Source organism: Pelobates fuscus, chromosome 2 (assembly GCF_036172605.1).
Source record: "Pelobates fuscus isolate aPelFus1 chromosome 2, aPelFus1.pri, whole genome shotgun sequence".
NCBI lineage: Eukaryota > Metazoa > Chordata > Amphibia > Anura > Pelobatidae > Pelobates > Pelobates fuscus.
In genome coordinates, this window is record NC_086318.1 from 351,656,028 (window position 1) to 351,675,419 (window position 19,392).

A 19,392-nucleotide genomic window follows, 5' to 3' on the forward strand; every position below is an offset into this window, starting at 1 on the left:
TCAGTATCTGTAAAAATGTCCTTAATTCGAAAAAGCAATGGAAACAAATATCATGTGTTTGTACTGTGGTTGTGAAGCAAGTCATAGTTCTTCAATGTGTGTTTTTCATTAAATACAATCAATGGGCAGTACATAAACTATAAAAAAAGAATTAACAGTTTTTAAAAATGTTATTTAAAAATAAATCCTGACTATTGTACTAAAGGGCCCTGGCCCAATTCTATTATAATACGTTGTTTACTAAACTGAGAATCAAGAATGAACAAGACAATAGAAAGGAGTGACAAAAACGTAACTGGCAACACTAGACAGGTTCATATCAGAAACACTAATTCACACAAACAATATATAAATATACATTAATCTAGCTGTATAATTTCTTACGCTCTAGTTGGATGATATAATAATAATTTTAAAAAAACACTACAATATGTCACTGATAATTGGCTTTGTGAGAAATGACAGAAAGCAAAGAAATGTGTGCATGCAGTCCCTTATTAACACTGATTGATGCAAACTGATTAACACAAGCATGCGTATCTATTTATAACGCATATACAAATAATACACACATGTCAATAAAGGCACATGCACTGAAACACATATCATATTTCTAGCTTTCAATCCCTTAAAGCTGTCACCAAAAATGTACTTTATCTAATCTGCTTCTCTATAGGCCCCTGTGTCTGAAACTGGTTTTATTTATCTCCTCTGTGTACTATAGTTTTCTTAAAATACATAAGGAATAGCAGGAGAGCAGGACTTATTTTTGTGTATTTGTATTCACTTTTGTATGACACAGTTATGTTACAATGCTGCTGCCCACCCATGTGTTCCCTATTAAAGGTTAATAAGTATGTAGGTGTTTAGAAAAATACCCATCTCTGTCTCATTAGAGAGTTCTTTGCTTGAAGCTTAAGGAAACAAGGTGAATTGTTAGTGTAGGACCCACCTAAGAGGTTTGCCTTGACGCGGCAGGTGGGCTTACATCTAATGGCCATTGGAGTAACTAAATAACCTCCATTTATCTAAATATGCATAGGGATTTGGAATAGTGGGCAAGTAAATATTTTCTTTGTTTTTTACTGTATGTATTGGGCCTGATGTGTACTATGGTCATTGCTGCCACCCAGGAGTAGTGGGAGTTTAAGCGCAGGACTTATTTTTTTTGTATTGTATTTGCATTTACTTTAGCATCACACAGCCATGTTACAATGCTGCCGCCCACAACATGTTTTCCCTATTAAGGCTCAATAAGAATGTAGGGTTTTAGCAAAAATACCCCTCTCTGTCTCATTAGCGAGTTCTTCACCTGAAGCTCAAGGAAACAAGGTGAATTGTTAGTGTGGGACCCACCTAAGAGGTTTGCCTTGACGTGGCAGGTGGGCTTACATCTAACGGCCATTAAAGTTACTAATTAACCTTTTATTAGTTTAAATATACATAGGGATTTGAAGCGTGCAGGTAACTTTTTTCTTTGGTTTTTACTGTATGTACTGGGGCTGATGTGTACAATGGTCGTTGCTGCTGCCCAAGAGTAGTGGGAGTTTGAGCGCAGGACTTATTTTTGTGTATAAGGAATAGCAGGGACTACTTTTACTTATGTAAAGCAGTCGGACAGACAAAACGCGAGAATGGGCAGGGACTAAAGCAAGATTGTGTTTCACTCCAATCAAGTGTATCCACAATCCTTAGTAAAATCAATCCCACAGAAGGGCAAACAGCAGTCATTGAGGACAGAAGAGAACAAAATGGATGTGTCCAGGTACGGAGATCGGGCAAAAGGAAGAAAGAAGAAAGAGAAAATACATATAAATAAATGCAAGTGAAAGGAGAGGAGTATAATCATAAAGATACAAGGGTCATAAGCACAGGAAAACCAAAGGAAAAAAAACAAATCAAAACCGACATGGAAAAATTTACACTCTGACACTCTAATTGCTAAAAGAACTCTAATTTAATGAAGTGGTTTAGCAATATAGATCATGCCCCTGCAATCTAACTGCTCATTTTATGTTTGTCTATGCAGCCCTAGCCACACATTCTGAGACTCACGCAGAATTCCTTCACAGTTCCTGAAAAATAGTATATATTTTCCTTATTGGACAGTGTGTTTTATTTATAATGTATTATCTCCTCCTCTGTTAATACCCTGATAGAGCCTGAAACTGCATTCTGTGTGTGATTCAAATTCAATTAACAGAGCAGGAGACAAGACCTTCTAAAGTAAACACACTGTGTTGTAATCTGATTGGAAAAAATAACAGTTCTAATTATCACATAGTACAAACTACTGAATAAGCTGCCAGCAGACATTCCTTGGCTATAAGTTTGCTAAAGTTTTATGAATGGGTCTAGACAAACTGTTTGCCAAAGCCACTGACTGTGCACAGACACAACAAGATCATTCACTAAAAGCCAGTGAGGAAGGTAGGGCCTTCAAGTGGAGTGCAAATGTTGAACAGTATTTTTCATTGGCCAAGGAGGAAGTGTAGCTTTGTCTCCTAATGTACCTGAGAAAAGGACCAGCCTCATAGCCACATATAATTTACCAAATTGCTGTAGCTATAAGAAACTGTGAAGTAAATTGTGTAGTTTAAAGAAAAACTATATTCACCAGAATCATTACAGCTTCATGAGGTGGTTCTGGTGTCTATAGCCTCTCCCGGCAGGCTTTCCAATGTAAACGCTGCCTTTCTAGAGAAAAGGTGCTTCCTAGACCAGTGCCGCTCCTCGTTGAGATGCTGATGAATACATGTTTGAATTCAAGACACTATAGTGTTCCTTTAATATAACCCAATAAAGAAAATATAATTAAAATACTCAGTTCAGGTTGCAATTTATCCATGTTTTAAAATACCGGTAATCAAATGGATTAAAAAAAATAAAAAAAAATAACAACTTTGTGGAAATCTCTGTACAAAATAGGAAGAAGCTCACTGATATCACGGTTGGAGAATTCCCCATATCTACCTGTGGACGCCTTGTGGGGGATTGAGACCTCTGTCAGAAATGACACGCTTAGTACCACCACCTCTGGTGCAGCCGTTTACAGTTTTCCAAATATCGCATTTCCTCAAAACCCTCATTGTCCCCGAGTGGGCACTTAGGAAACATACTGAATTTGAAAGGCTGTGCTCGGGCATCACAGTAATAGCTAAACTGACTACCAGGTGCTCACCTCCATCAGGGGCTCACCTACTTTACTCGAGAATGGGATTACTACTAGGGTACTCAATGGGGGAGAGGGAGTGGGAAGCAATATTTCGCAGTGTCTTTTATGCCCACTCTAGTGTCATGTTACATGAAATTAATTACAAATTAATCTCAGGATGGTACCTCACACCACAGGAAGTTAACCGTTTTCACCCAGCTACACCCCCCTCTGTTGCAAGTGTGGAAGGACAAAGGGGATTTGAGCCATGTTTGGTGGCGGTGTGTGGAAATATCGCCCCTTCTGGATACAGGTAGAGGCCACAATAAAGGAGATTACTGGCACAGGTCTTTCCCTAGAGATGGATACAATTCTACTCTTTTACACAGATATCTCTCTAGCCAAACTGAAATACTCCTTGTTTTTATGCTCACGGCTGCAAAATCAGTAATTGCGAGCTTGTGGAAATTGATCAGGGTGCCTAGCTTAAGAGAATGGATAGCTAAAATATTGCATTTGCGCACTCTATAAGAACTCCGTTGGTCGTCCCTTGGAAAGTACACTTATGTCATGATCTCTGGATCTTAATTATGGAAACTCAGGCAGAGGGGACACAGTTAGGGGAAAAGGAGAGCGAAAATGAAGAAGACTAGAAATCTTGCTTAGTGTTATATCGAACTCTGTACTCTGTATTCCTGACACTATAGTGTTCCTTTAATATAACCCAATAAAGAACATATATTTAAAATACTAACTTCAGGTTGCAATTTATCCATATGTTAAAATAATCAAATTGATAAAAAAAAAAAAAAAAAAAAAAAAAAAAAACTTTGTGGAAATCTCTGTACAAAATAGGAAGAAGCTCACTGAAGAAGCTTGTCTGCGTCTCTGGAATTGGGGCCAACTGTGACCCACCCATGGTGCCTGAGTTTTAACATTCTTTCTCTATTTAATTATACATATCTACCTTATTCTCATTCACAAGTTTGAAAATAGTGATATGTATATCACAACTGCTCATATGCTTATTATTCTGTATTCTTATAATGTTTGATTATCTGTTCCTTTTTTGTATACCGTATATACTCGAGTATAAGTAGAGTTTTTCAGCACAGTTTTTGTGCTGAAAAACCCCAACTTGACTTACACTCGAGTCTATGTCTGTATTATGGCAATTTGCAATGCCATAATACAGACAAGGGGCTGTGTAGAAGGGGGGCTGGCAGGAAGCTGTTACTTGCCTCTCCTGCAGCTCCTGTCAGTTCCCTTCTCCTCCGCGCTGGTCCGGTCAGCTCCCTCTGTCAGCTCCCAGTGTAAGTTTTGCGAGAGCCGCGGGGTCATAGTGCGGCTCTCGCGAGACACTGGGACTTGCAGAGGGAGCTGACCGGACCGGCGCGGAGGAGAAGGGAGCTGACAAGAGCTGCAGGAGAGGTAAGTGCTTCCTGCCAGCCCCCCTCCACTGAACTGCCAATGCCACTGGACCACCAGGGAGTGAGAGCCCCCCTCCCTGCCATGTAACAAGCAGGGAGGGGGGATGAAAAATAATAATAATAATAATAAAATAATCTTTATAAAATAAAAAATAATAATAAAAAAATTATTAAAATAATTTAAAAAATAAATTATAATAAAAATGCCCACCCCCCACCAAGGCTCTGCAACACACACACACTGCACTCATACATACACACTGCACTCATACACACACTGCACTCATACACACACTGCACTCATACACACACTGCACTCATACACACACACTGCATTCATACACACACACTGCATTCATACACACACTGTAAATAAATATTCAATTAATATAATTTTTTTAGGATCTAATTTTATTTAGAAATTTACCAGTAGCTGCTGCATTTCCCAACCTAGTCTTATACTCTAGTCAATACGTTTTCCCAGTTTTTTGGGGTAAAATTAGGGGCCTCGGCTTATATTCGGGTCGGCTTATACTCTAGTATATACGGTATATTGTTTTTATTGTTCTCTGAATATCTATCCTTGCATATGGATCTACACTAACAACAGCTTGGCGGATGTGTTACACATCGAAGGCGCTATACACTCTTGGTGTATCCTTAGTCAGGAATAACCCTATACTGGTTAAACCTTATACATATAAAAAGATATGTTGTTTCTTTACTTAGCCACGTTGACAGTCATATCCTATATACATCCACCGGTATTGCTTGCCAAATAATAATCTCTGATGTACCATCTTGAATTCAACAAGTGATTTCTACCCAATGTATGTACATTACATGTTTATGTTGTACTCTACTTTTCTTGAACGGCAAGTGTCGATTGACATGTAACACAATTGATTTTTTTTTCACATTTCCAGAGGTCTGATATTCTTTAATAAAAATAAATTGAATTTAAAAAAAAAATAGGATGTAGCTGACAATCTACTGAAAGGAGCTATAGACACAACTGCAGACCAGGCTACTAAATACCTCCCTAGTGTTTAGGAAGGACAGTCTTTATTTTTGACCCAAATCCCTCTGTCCCTTTTCATTTTTTTTATTAGTTCTATATTGCTGGTGTGTCTGAGTATATAACAGATCTCCACAGCAATGTGTCACAGCAATGTAGAAATCAGTCTGTGTAAATAAGAGACATCGTTCTTGTTCTAAATTGCATTTTAGTTGTCTAATTTGTTATTAGTAAGTAACCTAAAATATCTCAGAACAGCCCTTCTCTTGGCTACACACCCCACTCAAACCCTTAAAACTCAAGTGTTCCTCTTTGTCCATTTGTTGGAAGGTATGCTACTACACCTTTCCTAGAAGGAGCCTGTTTGACATGTGTAGCCCTAAACAAGTACTCCTCTGTCTGCAAGAGAAAGGGAAGGCTTGTTGCAGTGATTTTTGTTTGCAAATTATTGCAGTTAACAGACTCTGCACAGAACAAGACACTTTTTGTACAGTAATAGGTGACCTTCTTGCATCCTATATCAAGAGCATGTGATGTCAAGAGCATGGAATGTCCCTTTAAATTTGACAGAGCAATGCATTAGTTGCCTTTTTATGTTCAATTTAATTTGATATTTTTTTTAAAGGTCTGAAACATTAATAGACCGGCTTTTTTTAATGTATCGGTTATAATCTTTGCCTTAATTACAGTTTATCCGAAGCCAATTTTCAATTCAAGATGACAAGCGAAAATTCCTCTGCGGTCAAATATGCTCATATTCATTCGTGGTCAGTGGGCAGAATCTATTAATCAGCTTATGGCATTTTCGACTCATCCACTTTCATCTATGCCTACTTGCCTTTCCTCTTTGAAGCCCCGAGCAGAATTACCTGTGCAGTGCACACGAAAACCTCCTGGTCTGTCTGTGTACAATATTGAAACTATTCTGAACTAGCTTGGAAAATGACCTATTTTGAAAACAAAAACCAAAAGCGTATCTCAGAGACTTAAATTGTTTGTCACAATTTGAATCAAGAACTGTAACAGTAAAAATAACAAGGAATAAGCAAAATGCTTGCAAATGTGAGAGGTTGTTCAGCTGCCACCTTGAATTTCACATCGTATGTGACATTTTCATGAACACGACATCTGTCAGTGCTACTTAAAGTGGTATTTCTGTGCTCAACAACTGTAAATAAGATTCATGGGAGCAGTGAAATAAAGAAATAAGAAAAGAGTAACACAAGTCAGCTTACAATAGGGGTATCCAAAAGATACATACCTAATTGTGTAGAACTACAACGCTTCAAGGCTGGCACAGCATCATGTGAGTTGCAGTTCCACCATTTAGTCAAAGACTACATATTTATACAAATATTCAAATTTGATGAATGAAAGGTGTTTGATCAGAAACAAACAAAAAACAAACAAACACAAGACAGACATCACTACAATTCAAATATCCATAAAAAGGGTAAATTTATTACGAATTAAATTCTGTTTTGCCCTGGATGCTATGTGAGGGACTCCAATATGTGCCTCTACTGGAAGCTCAGCCATACAGGCAAGATGAAAGTGTGCATGCAGGGATATTTGAAGAAACATTGCCGCAAGTACATGGTCTCAGTAGCAAATGCATCTTTTTGCCTAACCAGTAATGATTGTTAATTAAAAGTACACAAATCGCTGCAAACTGTGAGTGCCAGTTGTCTGGATTTAGGAAATATGTCAAATGTTTAATTGATTAAATTATAATAATATTTTAACTGGCACACTAATGTTAACTTGTACATTTAAAGCATGATAAAATATAGATCCTGCTAGCAGTAAATGGCTTTTGGAAAACACCTGCATGTTGGGAATGATGACATGAAACATCTACGCCTTAAATTGAAGAAAGAAAAAAAAAATAAAAAAATCTCTTGTTCACAAAGGTTTTATTGATCTCTTTTTTTGCAAGGCTTGCATGATCATCTGCAACGAACCTGGGGTTCAGAAAAAAAATTTGCTTTTCCTCCAGTATGACAACAATAAATATATTGTCGCAGGGGAAGCACCCCTAAAGATGATAATTTTGAAAAAAGCATTTGCAATAATACATAAAAAAAATAACAGCAAAAGGATATTTACGTGGTCATTAATTATAAATGTAATAATAAAACAACAGGACCTAAAAAGATGTATTGTTATTTTACCAGAAATATTTTAGCAGTATAATTCCAATATTACACTAACTTGTATTATATTATTCTAAAGATACACAAAAAGTAATAATAAGAATACACAAGCAAACACTATCCCTATTTGTCTGTGGACTAGACGCACGGGCAGCAGAATGCTATAATTATCGCGAACACAGAGAGAATTGGTCCTTAAGGTACGCATTATGCTGTTCAACTGTAGGAGACTTGCTGAGTCAAGCTATGTCTAAAGATTAATACGGAAGAATAATAAGTAGTTGGAACGATGCTTCAGCTAACTTTGTACTAGGTCTTTAACCCCTTAAGGACCAAGCTTCTGGAATAAAAGGGAATCATGACGTGTCACACACGTCATGTGTCCTTAAGGGGTTAAAAAGAGACAGAAAGAGTCATAACAGTAAGGCTTTTGAAGAGACAAAAACGAAGGCTGACAAAAACAACGAGAAGGTGGAAAATACCAGATTAGATCTTGCAGTGTAGTATATGTCCTCTGCACTGTCCAAAAAATCGTCCCTGTCGAGCTGTTTAGCAGACAGATACCCAAGTTATTTACAGCAAGATATAGAGCAGCACATACACAAAGGGGAACGTCACAAGCAGGCTGCAAAGTGAAGCAGAAAAGCAAGCATTCGGAAGGGAAGGAAGATAGGAGAATGACAGCACACACACTGAACATGCTGGGATTTAGATATAAAGGATGCAGGGGAGTGATGTTTAAACTTTGCCTCTCTGGTCCCTGTTTTGATGCTCAGGCAGTCGTTTGGCTAGCTGAGTATCATAATAATGGTTAGCCAGAACACCTGCCAAGTTTAGCCATCATTGATAAAAGGTAAGTCTGTGCAATCAATAAAACAGCACATATAAGAAAATATAAAACCAATACCAAGCTAGTGATTCAAACAGTGCAGGAGGAAATGAGATTACCCTTGCAAGTTAGCACTCCACTAGGTGTCTAATTCTATACACATACACTGTTTACTCACTTAGACTTATATCATTTAATAACTCTGTCATTAGCAATTTGTGAGTACTGCAAGCTGCCTAAATCCGAACAATCTGTGCATTCCCAAAATACTGACTTTGGAAATAAGTTAGTTGAAAACAAATTGTTAGTAGAGAAAAAAAAATACATTCTGTCTGACCTTCATCTTAACTGATTTGCCACATGCAGGATCTTTTAGGAGAACAAAAAACAGGGAAAAGCAGAACTTAAGAGGTAAATAATACTGGAAAAGAAAAAACTAAATAGAAAAATGTGATTGTTACAGGATTCCGCAGTGTGTATAAGTGAAGCGTACAGCACAATTTTTCATCCTAAACTACATTACAAAAATGTACTTCCCTTCATTATGCATTCCATGAATATAACATTTTAATAGCCCATTAACTGTAAAAAACAAACAAACAATACAACAAAAAGCAAACAACACTTAAAACAAGATCACTTTGCAAAAGTGCCTATAGTAACTCACCAGCTCATGGTGTGGTTCGGTCTCCTTTCTCAAGGGTGGGTCGAACTTTACTTGGCCAACTATAAATGAAAAAGAGATAAGGTAGGCACTGTAGTGTTACTAAACATTACAAAATGCATCATTGCTTACTTGGATGATTATTCACGGAATTAAAGGCTAATAGTTGGACTTGAAATAAAACTGATTAAGAAATTCCCCTTCCACCCCCCACCCCACCAAATCGGTGAATTGGCCTGACATTTCAGAGTATAAAACCCCCTTTTTCTTTCCAAATGTGACATTGCCGAACATGAATCATGCACATTATGAGTCCAGATATGCATTATCTGCCAGTTCTAGTTCTATTTAGGAAAACATTACAAACATAGCTGGGAACTTGCTGGCTTTGCACTAGAAGTAAATTATTTGAATTTCAAGGGTAGTGTCCATATTCCTTTGCTCACTCCTGGTATTTATACACCATGGCTACTGCTCCTAGTTTGGGGTAATATAGCTACCAAAAGTATTTTGTTTAGCATATTAGTGTTAAATATAAAACTAAAATAAGAAAATGTTATATATATTAGAAAGGGCATCCTCCCAATTTCATGCTTTCCCTTCTATATTCCCTTACTTTGTCTTCCTAAAATGAGTCTCTCCCTGTTCGTCTAGGTCAATTCCCCGTTGTCTTCTTTATGCCCTTGTTAATCTCTGTGCCTTTTCTTGCACCACCTGTCCTTTGTGTGTCTGATTCACAAACAAGTACTAACTCGTGTGACATTATTGAAGCGTGGATGACATATATTGTGGATAGCCAACCCAAAAAAATCAGCAATATAGGAACTTGCATTCAGTGTGCCCGAAGAGTAGAAGCCTGCCATGCATGCAATTCCCCATCTCCTCTAACTCATTCAGAGATTTCTAAGAAGTAACCATTTGAAGTTATCCATACATGTTCTCATATCAACATCTGGCAATCTGACATATGATTCTGGCTAACAAAACAATAAGGAACAGCACTCAATCCCATCACTTTGAGCTAGGATGCAACTTAACCAGGACCAAGCACCAGGTCCCAATAACAATAAGCATGAGATACAAAATGGTTTAGGCAAAGCTTGACAAAGACCGTGTAGGTCGAAACGTTGTGTTACATTGGGCTTCAATAGATTCACCATTTCTGAACCTTGGAGTGCCTAACCCGTTTTTGTATTTCATATGATTCTGGTTAGGCAGATGTCAGGGCAATACTATCTGCCTGACTGCACAGCACCAACTGGAAAGGCGGGAGCATAAGGAACAAAGATTTGGAGCTATTTGTCATGTTTCTGGATAGGATCCTGAGTTTAACTGAAACATCTTACTGATAAAATATACAGTGACATTCTAGAGTCTAGACAATATAGTGCTTTGAACTTGGTAATAGCAGGTTGAGGAAGATCAATTCCTACCATGTGCTTAAAGTGAAGCGCACATGTTTGTTGAGACGGGTGTTACACAATTTAATTGGCCTGCAGAGAGCCCTGACCTCAACTCATCAATCCCCTTTGGGATGAATTGATCAACTGAACCAAAATTCATGCCTGATCTCAATTATGCATTTGTGGTGGAATAGAATAATATCCCTGCAGAAATGAAGCAACAAAGTATTTGCCAAAGAATGCTGTTGGTTATAACTGCAAAGTTAGTAGGATATCTACATTAATACTAGTTTTTTGGAGTGAAATGTTCATATACATTTTGAGAAATGTAGTATATTACTGTGAATATATATATACAGAGAGAGAGAGAGATAGGACATCCTCTTTTATATAGAAGTAAAAAGTGATGCACATAAAGAAAAATGATACAGTTTGATCAAGCCAGAACCTTTGCAACAAAGAGATTAAATAGCCATGTACATAAACTCTTACAATTAATTTCCGATCGGGTTTTTTCTTCTCTCACGCTCCTACTTGTTGAGTGAATTCTGTGAGGAACAACAACTGGTGGCTGAAAGAGAAAAGAAAAATAAAGATTATAGAAAATAATAGCACAACTTCAATAACAGCTACAGTTCTAAATCTACTGTATCAGAGCTAAATCATTACTGCTACTTTTCTGTATATGTGCAGTAAAAATCCATTTTGTTTGTTACATGACTTGATAATAAATCATGTATTGTCTGCATGATTTCCGATGGCAGCCTACAAATCTCTTTGCCAATACTGTCTATTGTCTCTTTATGAGCCTTTGTTTGTGCAAATTTCACAATGTGCCTCTCTCTGTATATGTTTCATGTATATCTATTGAGCAAAATCTTCCTTTGGCCTCAATTTAATATTGTCGGATACGCTTTTTAAACCATTTAATTCTACCATTACCAATAAATTGTGTAACACTAACATCACCTGGATGTTGGGCAAATGTAACATCCCCAGGATGAACTTGGAAACCGGAGAAATCTGAATGTACCTTTCCTGGTTAAATACTTCATTATTAATATTGGATACAGTTTTAAAATGGATTTAGTATTATGAAAAAAATATTTCAATTTTGTAATATTTTAATATTTGATGGATTTTTCTTATAAATTATATGTTTTCATATTTTAAAGAACAGTCAACTCAACACTATATTTTTAACATAATGAACCATTTGTCAAGTTATGAAAGTGATGGGTTATGTTCTAAATGGAGTATATGTAAAAAAATACAAATAAAATAAGAGAAACTAATCCCTATATTTATTATATGACAGGATCCTTCAACCATATACATGCACTTTGGGTCAGACAGTGATAGATTTAAACAGTTAGTCTGTTGATGTCACTGCACTGTGCAGGGAGTGAATCAGGGAAGACCACAGAGACTATATGGAGGTTTCCAAACACTGTCTGACTCAAGGTACATGTATATGACAATGATCCTGTCATATACTAAGGGTAGGGATGAGGTTTACCAATTATTTTTTTACATTTACAAAATTTAACATAGCCTTCACCATTTTGGGGGAAAAAAAATAGATTCTGACCTTTAATACAGTATTTAGAAAAATAAAATTAAAATCATAAAATAATAAATTATTTGAAAATCTTATCCAACAATTTTAAATTGAAGTCTTTGTGTTTATGTCACTGTCAATCAACATGGCTGTTACTTTAGGAAATGATCTCAAAAAGGAGGTAATTAAGTGTGATTACGGAGTTAATAGCAGCATCTGCAAAAATGTTAAATATCCATTTCTGTCAGCTGCAAAAAAAATATCAGGGACGTTAATCAAATGCAAATAATGTTTATTGCCAGCCATTTCAAACCCTTTCACTGTGGTATAGTATATAAAATGCATCTATTCAAATATACCTAGTCTTTTCTTGTGGAAATATAGCTTTTATATTTCTCATAGCAACAACTGGTTATTAATACAATATAAATAGTAAGTAACAGTAACAGATTGAATCTCTGCTTACACCAGGAACACCGGGTATCAATGGACACCTGGGGCTTCTCTCTGTCAACTGAGTCCATTTTTAGATGCCACAGACTTTTTGATTAGCTGCATATCAATACTGTATATATCCCTTTATATCCATAGAGAACACTGCAACTGAGCAATAAAAACCCCCATGGTCTCCCTCCAAGCCCCAAAGGCTTGTTTAGGCTGGGTTTGTCGATTGTCCAGCACAGATGCATTGTGCATTGGGCATACTGTATACTTGCAAATTGCATACTATATTCAATAAAAAAAGATAGGAATCTGTCATACTGAAAATAGCCAATAGATGGCAGCAACATACCCGTCTGTTTCAGTTTAGATTTCCCATTGCTAAAATTAGTACTGATATCACAAGAGGGAATCCTTTAGGATTATGATTAAATTAGGAATTAAGAGTATGTTTAGAATACATTTTACATTTAGTATTAGGGTTATATTTAAAACGGGTTTAGAAATATTTTAGGATTGGGATGAGGTTTTTAGATTAGGATTTGGATTAGGGCCAGCAAATTGAAGCCCTCTGTTGAAATCCACAATGCAAGTCCTCTGCATTAGCAGAGGGAATCCTCCTAACAGTATTTATATTCAGATTAGGATTAAGGTTATAATTAGGATAAATCCATGATGGCTAACCTTGACATCATAAATTGTTTCTGGACTACATTTCCTATGATGCTCAGCTAGCTTTTATACTTTTAGCCATCACTGGGGTAGGTAGAGAATTAGGATATAGGTTAGGATTAAGGTGAAGTTTATTATTAGATTTGGGATTAGTATTTTGTTTAGAATTAGGGTTTGGTTAAGGATTAAGGATTTAGACTGGGATTAAGATTGTTACTTTGCAAAGGCATACCAATAGGGTATTGTTGTACTCAGGAGATGTAGCTGAGTGTAGTTAAGATAATTTTCTTACAGTGAAACACATGATATTTAACAAATAAGCAGAAAAAATATAATGTGTATGTAAAAATGGATAAATATTAATATCACAAGCTTTAAAAAACAATGGTCAAAGAATGGTACCTCAATAAACCTGAACTATATAATTTGATAGTACCCATGGTGTCCACTTTTGCAAATTGCATGCATTTATGTTATTTAAATATGTGAGATACTAAAATGCCCCAAAATGCTCCGTAAACCCATCTTCAATTTGCTATTAAAAAAACTAAAAAAAAAAGCTGCAATGGGCAGGTTATAAATTCAGTTCTTTTACAAAAATCTTGAAAAGGGCACACAAAGTGGGTCGTTCTGTGCTCAGGAGATATAATTGTGCACAATTTAGCAATTTTTATTACAGTAGCACATATTAAGTTAACTTGCAATGTGCATATTAAAAAAAAATGTGAAAATAAAATATTACCATAAACTTTGAAAGAAATTAATGCTAGAATGGCTTTATAATAAGACTCAAAATATACCATATGACATATCCGATATCTACTTTCACAAATGGAATACTTTTATGCAGGTAATTTTAACTGTCAAACTAACTAACAACTGTTTTAGTTCTTTCATCAATTAATTTCTATAAGATTTCAATTTTATTTTTAACAGAACTGTTGAAGAGAACATTTTTTTTTTTTAATTCTTTATTTTTGTTGTGCACAAAAGTAACAAAAAGCATTGGTGCACCACAACAGCGATATCAAGAAAGAATGATAGACATTTGCAGTACAAGTCATGGCATTCGTTTGTCAAGGCACATTTTTAGATTAATAAGATCTATATCAAGATAAGAACACATTTGAAACATTTGAAACAGGGCATGGAATAGTAATGGTTCACAGTATGATGTAGAATTATTAAAAAAATCTTATTGTATTTATATTGAATTGCTGCTCTAACTCTGTATTAACCTGATACTGTGACAAATCCTCCATTTTGTCCTCATAACCTGACTTCTTCATATGAAAACTACATTACATGACAGTATTTCTCAGCACATCTAATACAATAGACAAAGACTGTATTCTCCATAAGGATATGACTAACCCAGGAACTGTTGAATTTCCCCTAACTCGCAACATAGTATAATTTAAAGGCCATGAGAACACAGTAGTAATGAAATGTTCTATTCATAAGAGACCTTGCACCTAACCACGAGATTTGACATCACCGACCGAGTAAAATGACGCTCAAGACCCCCTGTCCCCCACCCGTGTCCGAAAAAGTACCACCTCTTGGTGGGTGGACACGGAACTAACCACTTAGCTTTTGATCCAATTAATTATATTGATAGGTGGACACTAACCCAGACACTTAACAATTAATCCAATTAATGATGTTTATTCACTGATATCTTGATAACCAATGATGACGAAAATGTCTCTTAAAAGGGCCTGCGCGCCCTTTGATTTTCCACTTGCCAATAAATTTCCTCGAAGTTATTTTAACCTGAACTCCGTGTGTCAGACTGAATTACTTCAGCGTATATACGCAATTCAATTCTCTTTAATTTGGACAGGAACAGATAGACACTTAAACATTTTGGTTTACTGAAAAAGTACCATAACAACTTTGGCGCCCGAACAGGGACTCCGGGCTATGTCTGGCCGGTGAGCCGTCCTAAGGAAGACAAGGGTGGACGGAGGAATCCAGGGGGAAGGAAGGGAGACTGATCACCTCCAGGTACACGGTAGAGACTTCTGCAGAGCCACCGGTATGTTCCGGCCCCTTTGATTGACCCGTCCACGTGTCTGTGACTGCTTCCCGGGAGGACATCAAAGACAGGTAATATCTTGCCCGGAGTCTTATTACCCATTTGTTACCTGCATTTAGTCTATCTGTTGCCTGGGTGTGTCTAGTTTGGTTGCCCGGGCTGAATGTTTATTTGTTTCCCCTTTTTGGGATAAAGGGGGGGGGTGGACCAGTGGTAGTTTGCTTGAGGGTCCTGTGTTTGTCTGTTTTCCCCTTTTTGGGATAAAGGGGGGGGTGGACCCGGGGGATTTGCCTGGAGTCCTGTTGCCTGTTTTACTCCTTTTAGGAGCCACGTGTTTGTGGCTGTAGGGAAAAAGGGGGGTTGACCTGTGGATGTGTTCCTGGGGGTCTTCTTTGCCTGTTTACTTCTTTTAGGAGCCTCGTGGCTGTGGCTGTAAGGAAAAAGAAGTTTGTGGAATTGTGGGATCTGTGTAGAATCATAGTTTCCTGTGATCCAATTTTGTGTCACTTTGATAGCCTAGCTAGCTTCACTGTGCGCTTTCGGACCATCCAGCTCTAGTTGAGTTGGGGACGTCCTGACCCGGACCATCCAGCTCTAGTTGAGTTGGGGACGTCCTGACCCGGACCCTTCGGCTCTAGTTGAGTTGAAGGTCCACTGATTATTTTAACTGTGGTAGGAGACTTAGCCTTGTGGCAGGGGACTCAGTTTCCTGGGGGGATTCAGGCAGGCATTGCTTGTTTTCCGCATCACGTGGTAGTGAGACTTATAGAGTGGGTTTTATAAGGGCACTACGGGAGTGAGGGTGGCGTGGCCACTTTAAGTGGACTGCTGTAACGAGGGAGGCTAGAAAGGATTTCGGACCGGTGTTAGCTGTTATCCTTGGCCGCTGGTAGTGAGACTTGAGGAAGTCATTCTCCGAGCGGGGACACTACGAGGTTGAGAAAGGTGACTTTGGAGTAAGCACATGTAGAAGGAAAGGGATTACTGTTGATTTCATTTGAACTGTGATGCATGCACTGTATTTCAACTGTACTGTTGTCTTGTTTGTTTAATGTGGAGTCATTTAAACTCCTGTATCTGTCTCTAAGGATTTTTCTTCCCTTACTCTTTACCTTTTCTACACTTCCTGTACTATTATACTATCCACTCCCATTCCTCTTAATAGAGAAGTGATTGGTCACACACTTCTCACCTCGCTCCAATCCGTGTCTACCACCCCGGGTAGGCGGATTCAGTGACTAGTCTACGTTTTGGGAAGACGCACTTGAGAAAGACCCACGATTCTCAGGTGGCAGTCGAGCATTGTAGACGTTCCGGTTCAATTTTCCTTATCTTTCCCTATATCTGGGACGCTGGTGTAGGGGAGAAGGGATCATGGGGCAGGATTTAAGTAAGCCCAGTAAGGGCTGGTTAGCATGTGATTTAGTTGATGACAGAGAGGGTGAGGAGATGGTTAAAGGTGTTGAAAAGATTGCAAAAGTTTGTAAAATAGCTGTGCCGACATGTGGTAGATTACAACCAGAAAGTTGGCGTAGATTGTTGATGGAAAAGAAAGGCAAGCTTGCAAATTATGATTTATTAAAAACAGCTGAAGCATGGTACAGAGTAGCAAAGGCTATTCAGCAAGAAGGTTGGGTTGAAGAAGAAATAATTCACAAGGGTGTGAAAATGTTTGTGTACCATAATAATTGTGTTGCTGGGGCTCTTCCTCAGCCAGCGCCCCAAAATGGCGCCCGGGGGATGTCTATCCCAAAGATCCAGTCAGTAATGGGAGATTGCCAGCTGATTAATCCTCCCAATCCCCATCCCGTCACCTCTCCCGTTTGCCCGGTCCTAAATTCTGATGGATCCTACTTTTCCCCTTCTCCCTCCCTAACATTCCCATCATCCTCATCCATCCCCAAGCCACCTTCTGAGTCTAATGCTAACATCTCATCTGCCATTCCTTCCTCACACTTTGTCTCCGTAGATAATCCTACCCTCCCATCTGCATCTGCCCAGTTCACTAACCCCTCCTCTCCTGCCACTGTCAATCTTGCTGATCCCACTCCGGCTCCTCCTCCTTCAGGCACCTTTACTGACTCTTCCCCACCCTCTCCCTCGCCCGCCCCGACCACAGCCCAGTTTCCCACCCCCTCTGCTAATCCCTCCCCAACCTCACTGCCCACTCCAGGTTCCGCCCCAACTCCCACCCAAATGGCCTGGCCATACCCCTTCCCATACCCCTATCCTCACTGGCCATACCCCTTTCCCCAAGTCACTCCCCAGGTTCCGGTCATGCCCAGTCCGGTTCAGTCTGCCCCGGATGTGCCCACATCCAACATGGCCGCCACGTCTTCCCTTAACCCCAATGCAACTTCCTTCCCCGCCTCCAATATGGCGGCCCCCAGCCATTCAGCACCCCTGATGCCGGTGCTTCCCGGTGATTACCGGTCCCAAGGTTATGACCCAATGGCAACTCCCGCCTCCGGAGCTCCCTCCTATCCCCCGGCCCTGTCTCCTCAGGTGTTCCCCTCACGCAGAAGGTCCCAGATAATAGAGCTAGATGAGGAAGAGGATGACAGGCTGTCCCAGGGTTCAATGGAGGCTGCGAGAGCCCACCGTTCTATTGAAGATCCCTTCGGCCATCAGGGTCGGGGAGAACAGGCCCCTCCTAAATATGTCGCTTTTAACCCCACACAAGCTAGTGCTTTAATGAAATCTCTCCCTGACCCAGAGAAACAGCCTATGCCTTTTTACCGAGGGATAGTTCAGATACAAAAGACTTATTCCGCCGCCTGGCGTGACCTACTGAGCATTTGTGCTATTAAAGCAGGGGATGCATATTGGCCCAGCATGGCCCGCCACCTCAGTACAGATCTGCTTACAAGTGATGTTGATTATCCCTCCGGAGTAACCTTTTGCAATCAATTGAGAGATTGGGCTAAGGATAAACTTGCAGATCAAGCTGCTGGCCTTACTGATGTTGTGCAAGACAAAGGAGAATCAGTGGAAAGGTTTCATGCAAGATTATATCAAATGTTTACAGATTTGGGATTTGATCTCACTGACAAAATTCATTCACAAATGCTATCAGGTGCGTTTGTCCAAGGTGTTAAAGATTCCATACGCAAGGGAATCATTGCTGCACGCCCTGAATACAAGGTTGTTCCCCTAGATACGTTACTCCTAGTTGCTAGAGGTTTGGAATCTGCCCAAACCCCCAGAAGACCCAATTCAGCTCCTCTCATGGTGGCCCGTGCCACCCCCATCACCCCTGGCACCAAGGGTGTCAAGTTAGAGGACGTAACATGTTTTAATTGTGGGGCTAAGGGACACTACAGAAGTGACTGTCCAGAACCCAAAAGGGAACCGGGGGAGCCCAAAAAGTTTCCTACAGGGGAGCCCAAAAAGTTTCCCAAGCCTGCCCCGGCCCCTAAGACCATGAAAACGGTTCCAATTGTTGAGGAACCAGATGATGATTAGGAAATTGGCAAACCTGTGTCATTAACCCCTGTCATGGCAGTGTCTACAGGGGATAAGGGGGGGGGGCCACTTGCCACAGTGACTTTACCCATTGAAGGCCAACCTACCACATTTCTTATCGACACAGGCGCAGCCCGAAGTGTTCTCAGAGAACAAGACCTGCCAGACCCATCTTTCTTGTCAAGTATTGATGTCTCCTGTGTTGGAGTGGATGGCCAACCGAGACACAGTCCTCTAACAACCCCTCTGCGGGTTGGCACAAGCTTACTTGCTCGTTTTGTAGTTTCCTCCACATGCCCAATTAACCTGTTAGGCGCTGATGTCCTTTCACGCCTGCAGGCGTCTATAACCTTCACTCCAGATGGACAGGTAGAAATGTCTACACCTCTATCTGTTTCTGACACTTCAGCCCTGTGCTCCTTACCTTTGATGCTGCAATTAGATATACCCAATGAGCAAGCAGCAGAACCTAGGTCCAATTTCCCAGATGAGTTAAAAACTCAGGTGCCTGCTAAGTTATGGTCCTCAGGCCCAGAGGATATAGGTCATCTAAATGTC

At 39.3% G+C, this 19,392-nt stretch overlaps 1 protein-coding gene across 3 annotated transcripts in view; it reads right to left on the bottom strand.

Moving 5' to 3' along the window:
- Positions 1-19,392, bottom strand: part of MAP4K3 (mitogen-activated protein kinase kinase kinase kinase 3) — a 255,671-nt gene that overhangs the window by 64,005 nt on the left and 172,274 nt on the right. For 2 of the 3 annotated variants that reach the window (XM_063443636.1, XM_063443635.1), the window contains exons 13-15: positions 11,147-11,225; positions 9,255-9,313; positions 8,241-8,303 (exon numbers count right to left, since the gene is read on the bottom strand). In XM_063443636.1, coding sequence (XP_063299706.1) covers positions 8,241-8,303; positions 9,255-9,313; positions 11,147-11,225 — 201 coding nt within the window. The remainder of the gene's footprint in view (positions 1-8,240; positions 8,304-9,254; positions 9,314-11,146; positions 11,226-19,392) is intronic. The other variant, XM_063443637.1, reaches the window with a different exon arrangement.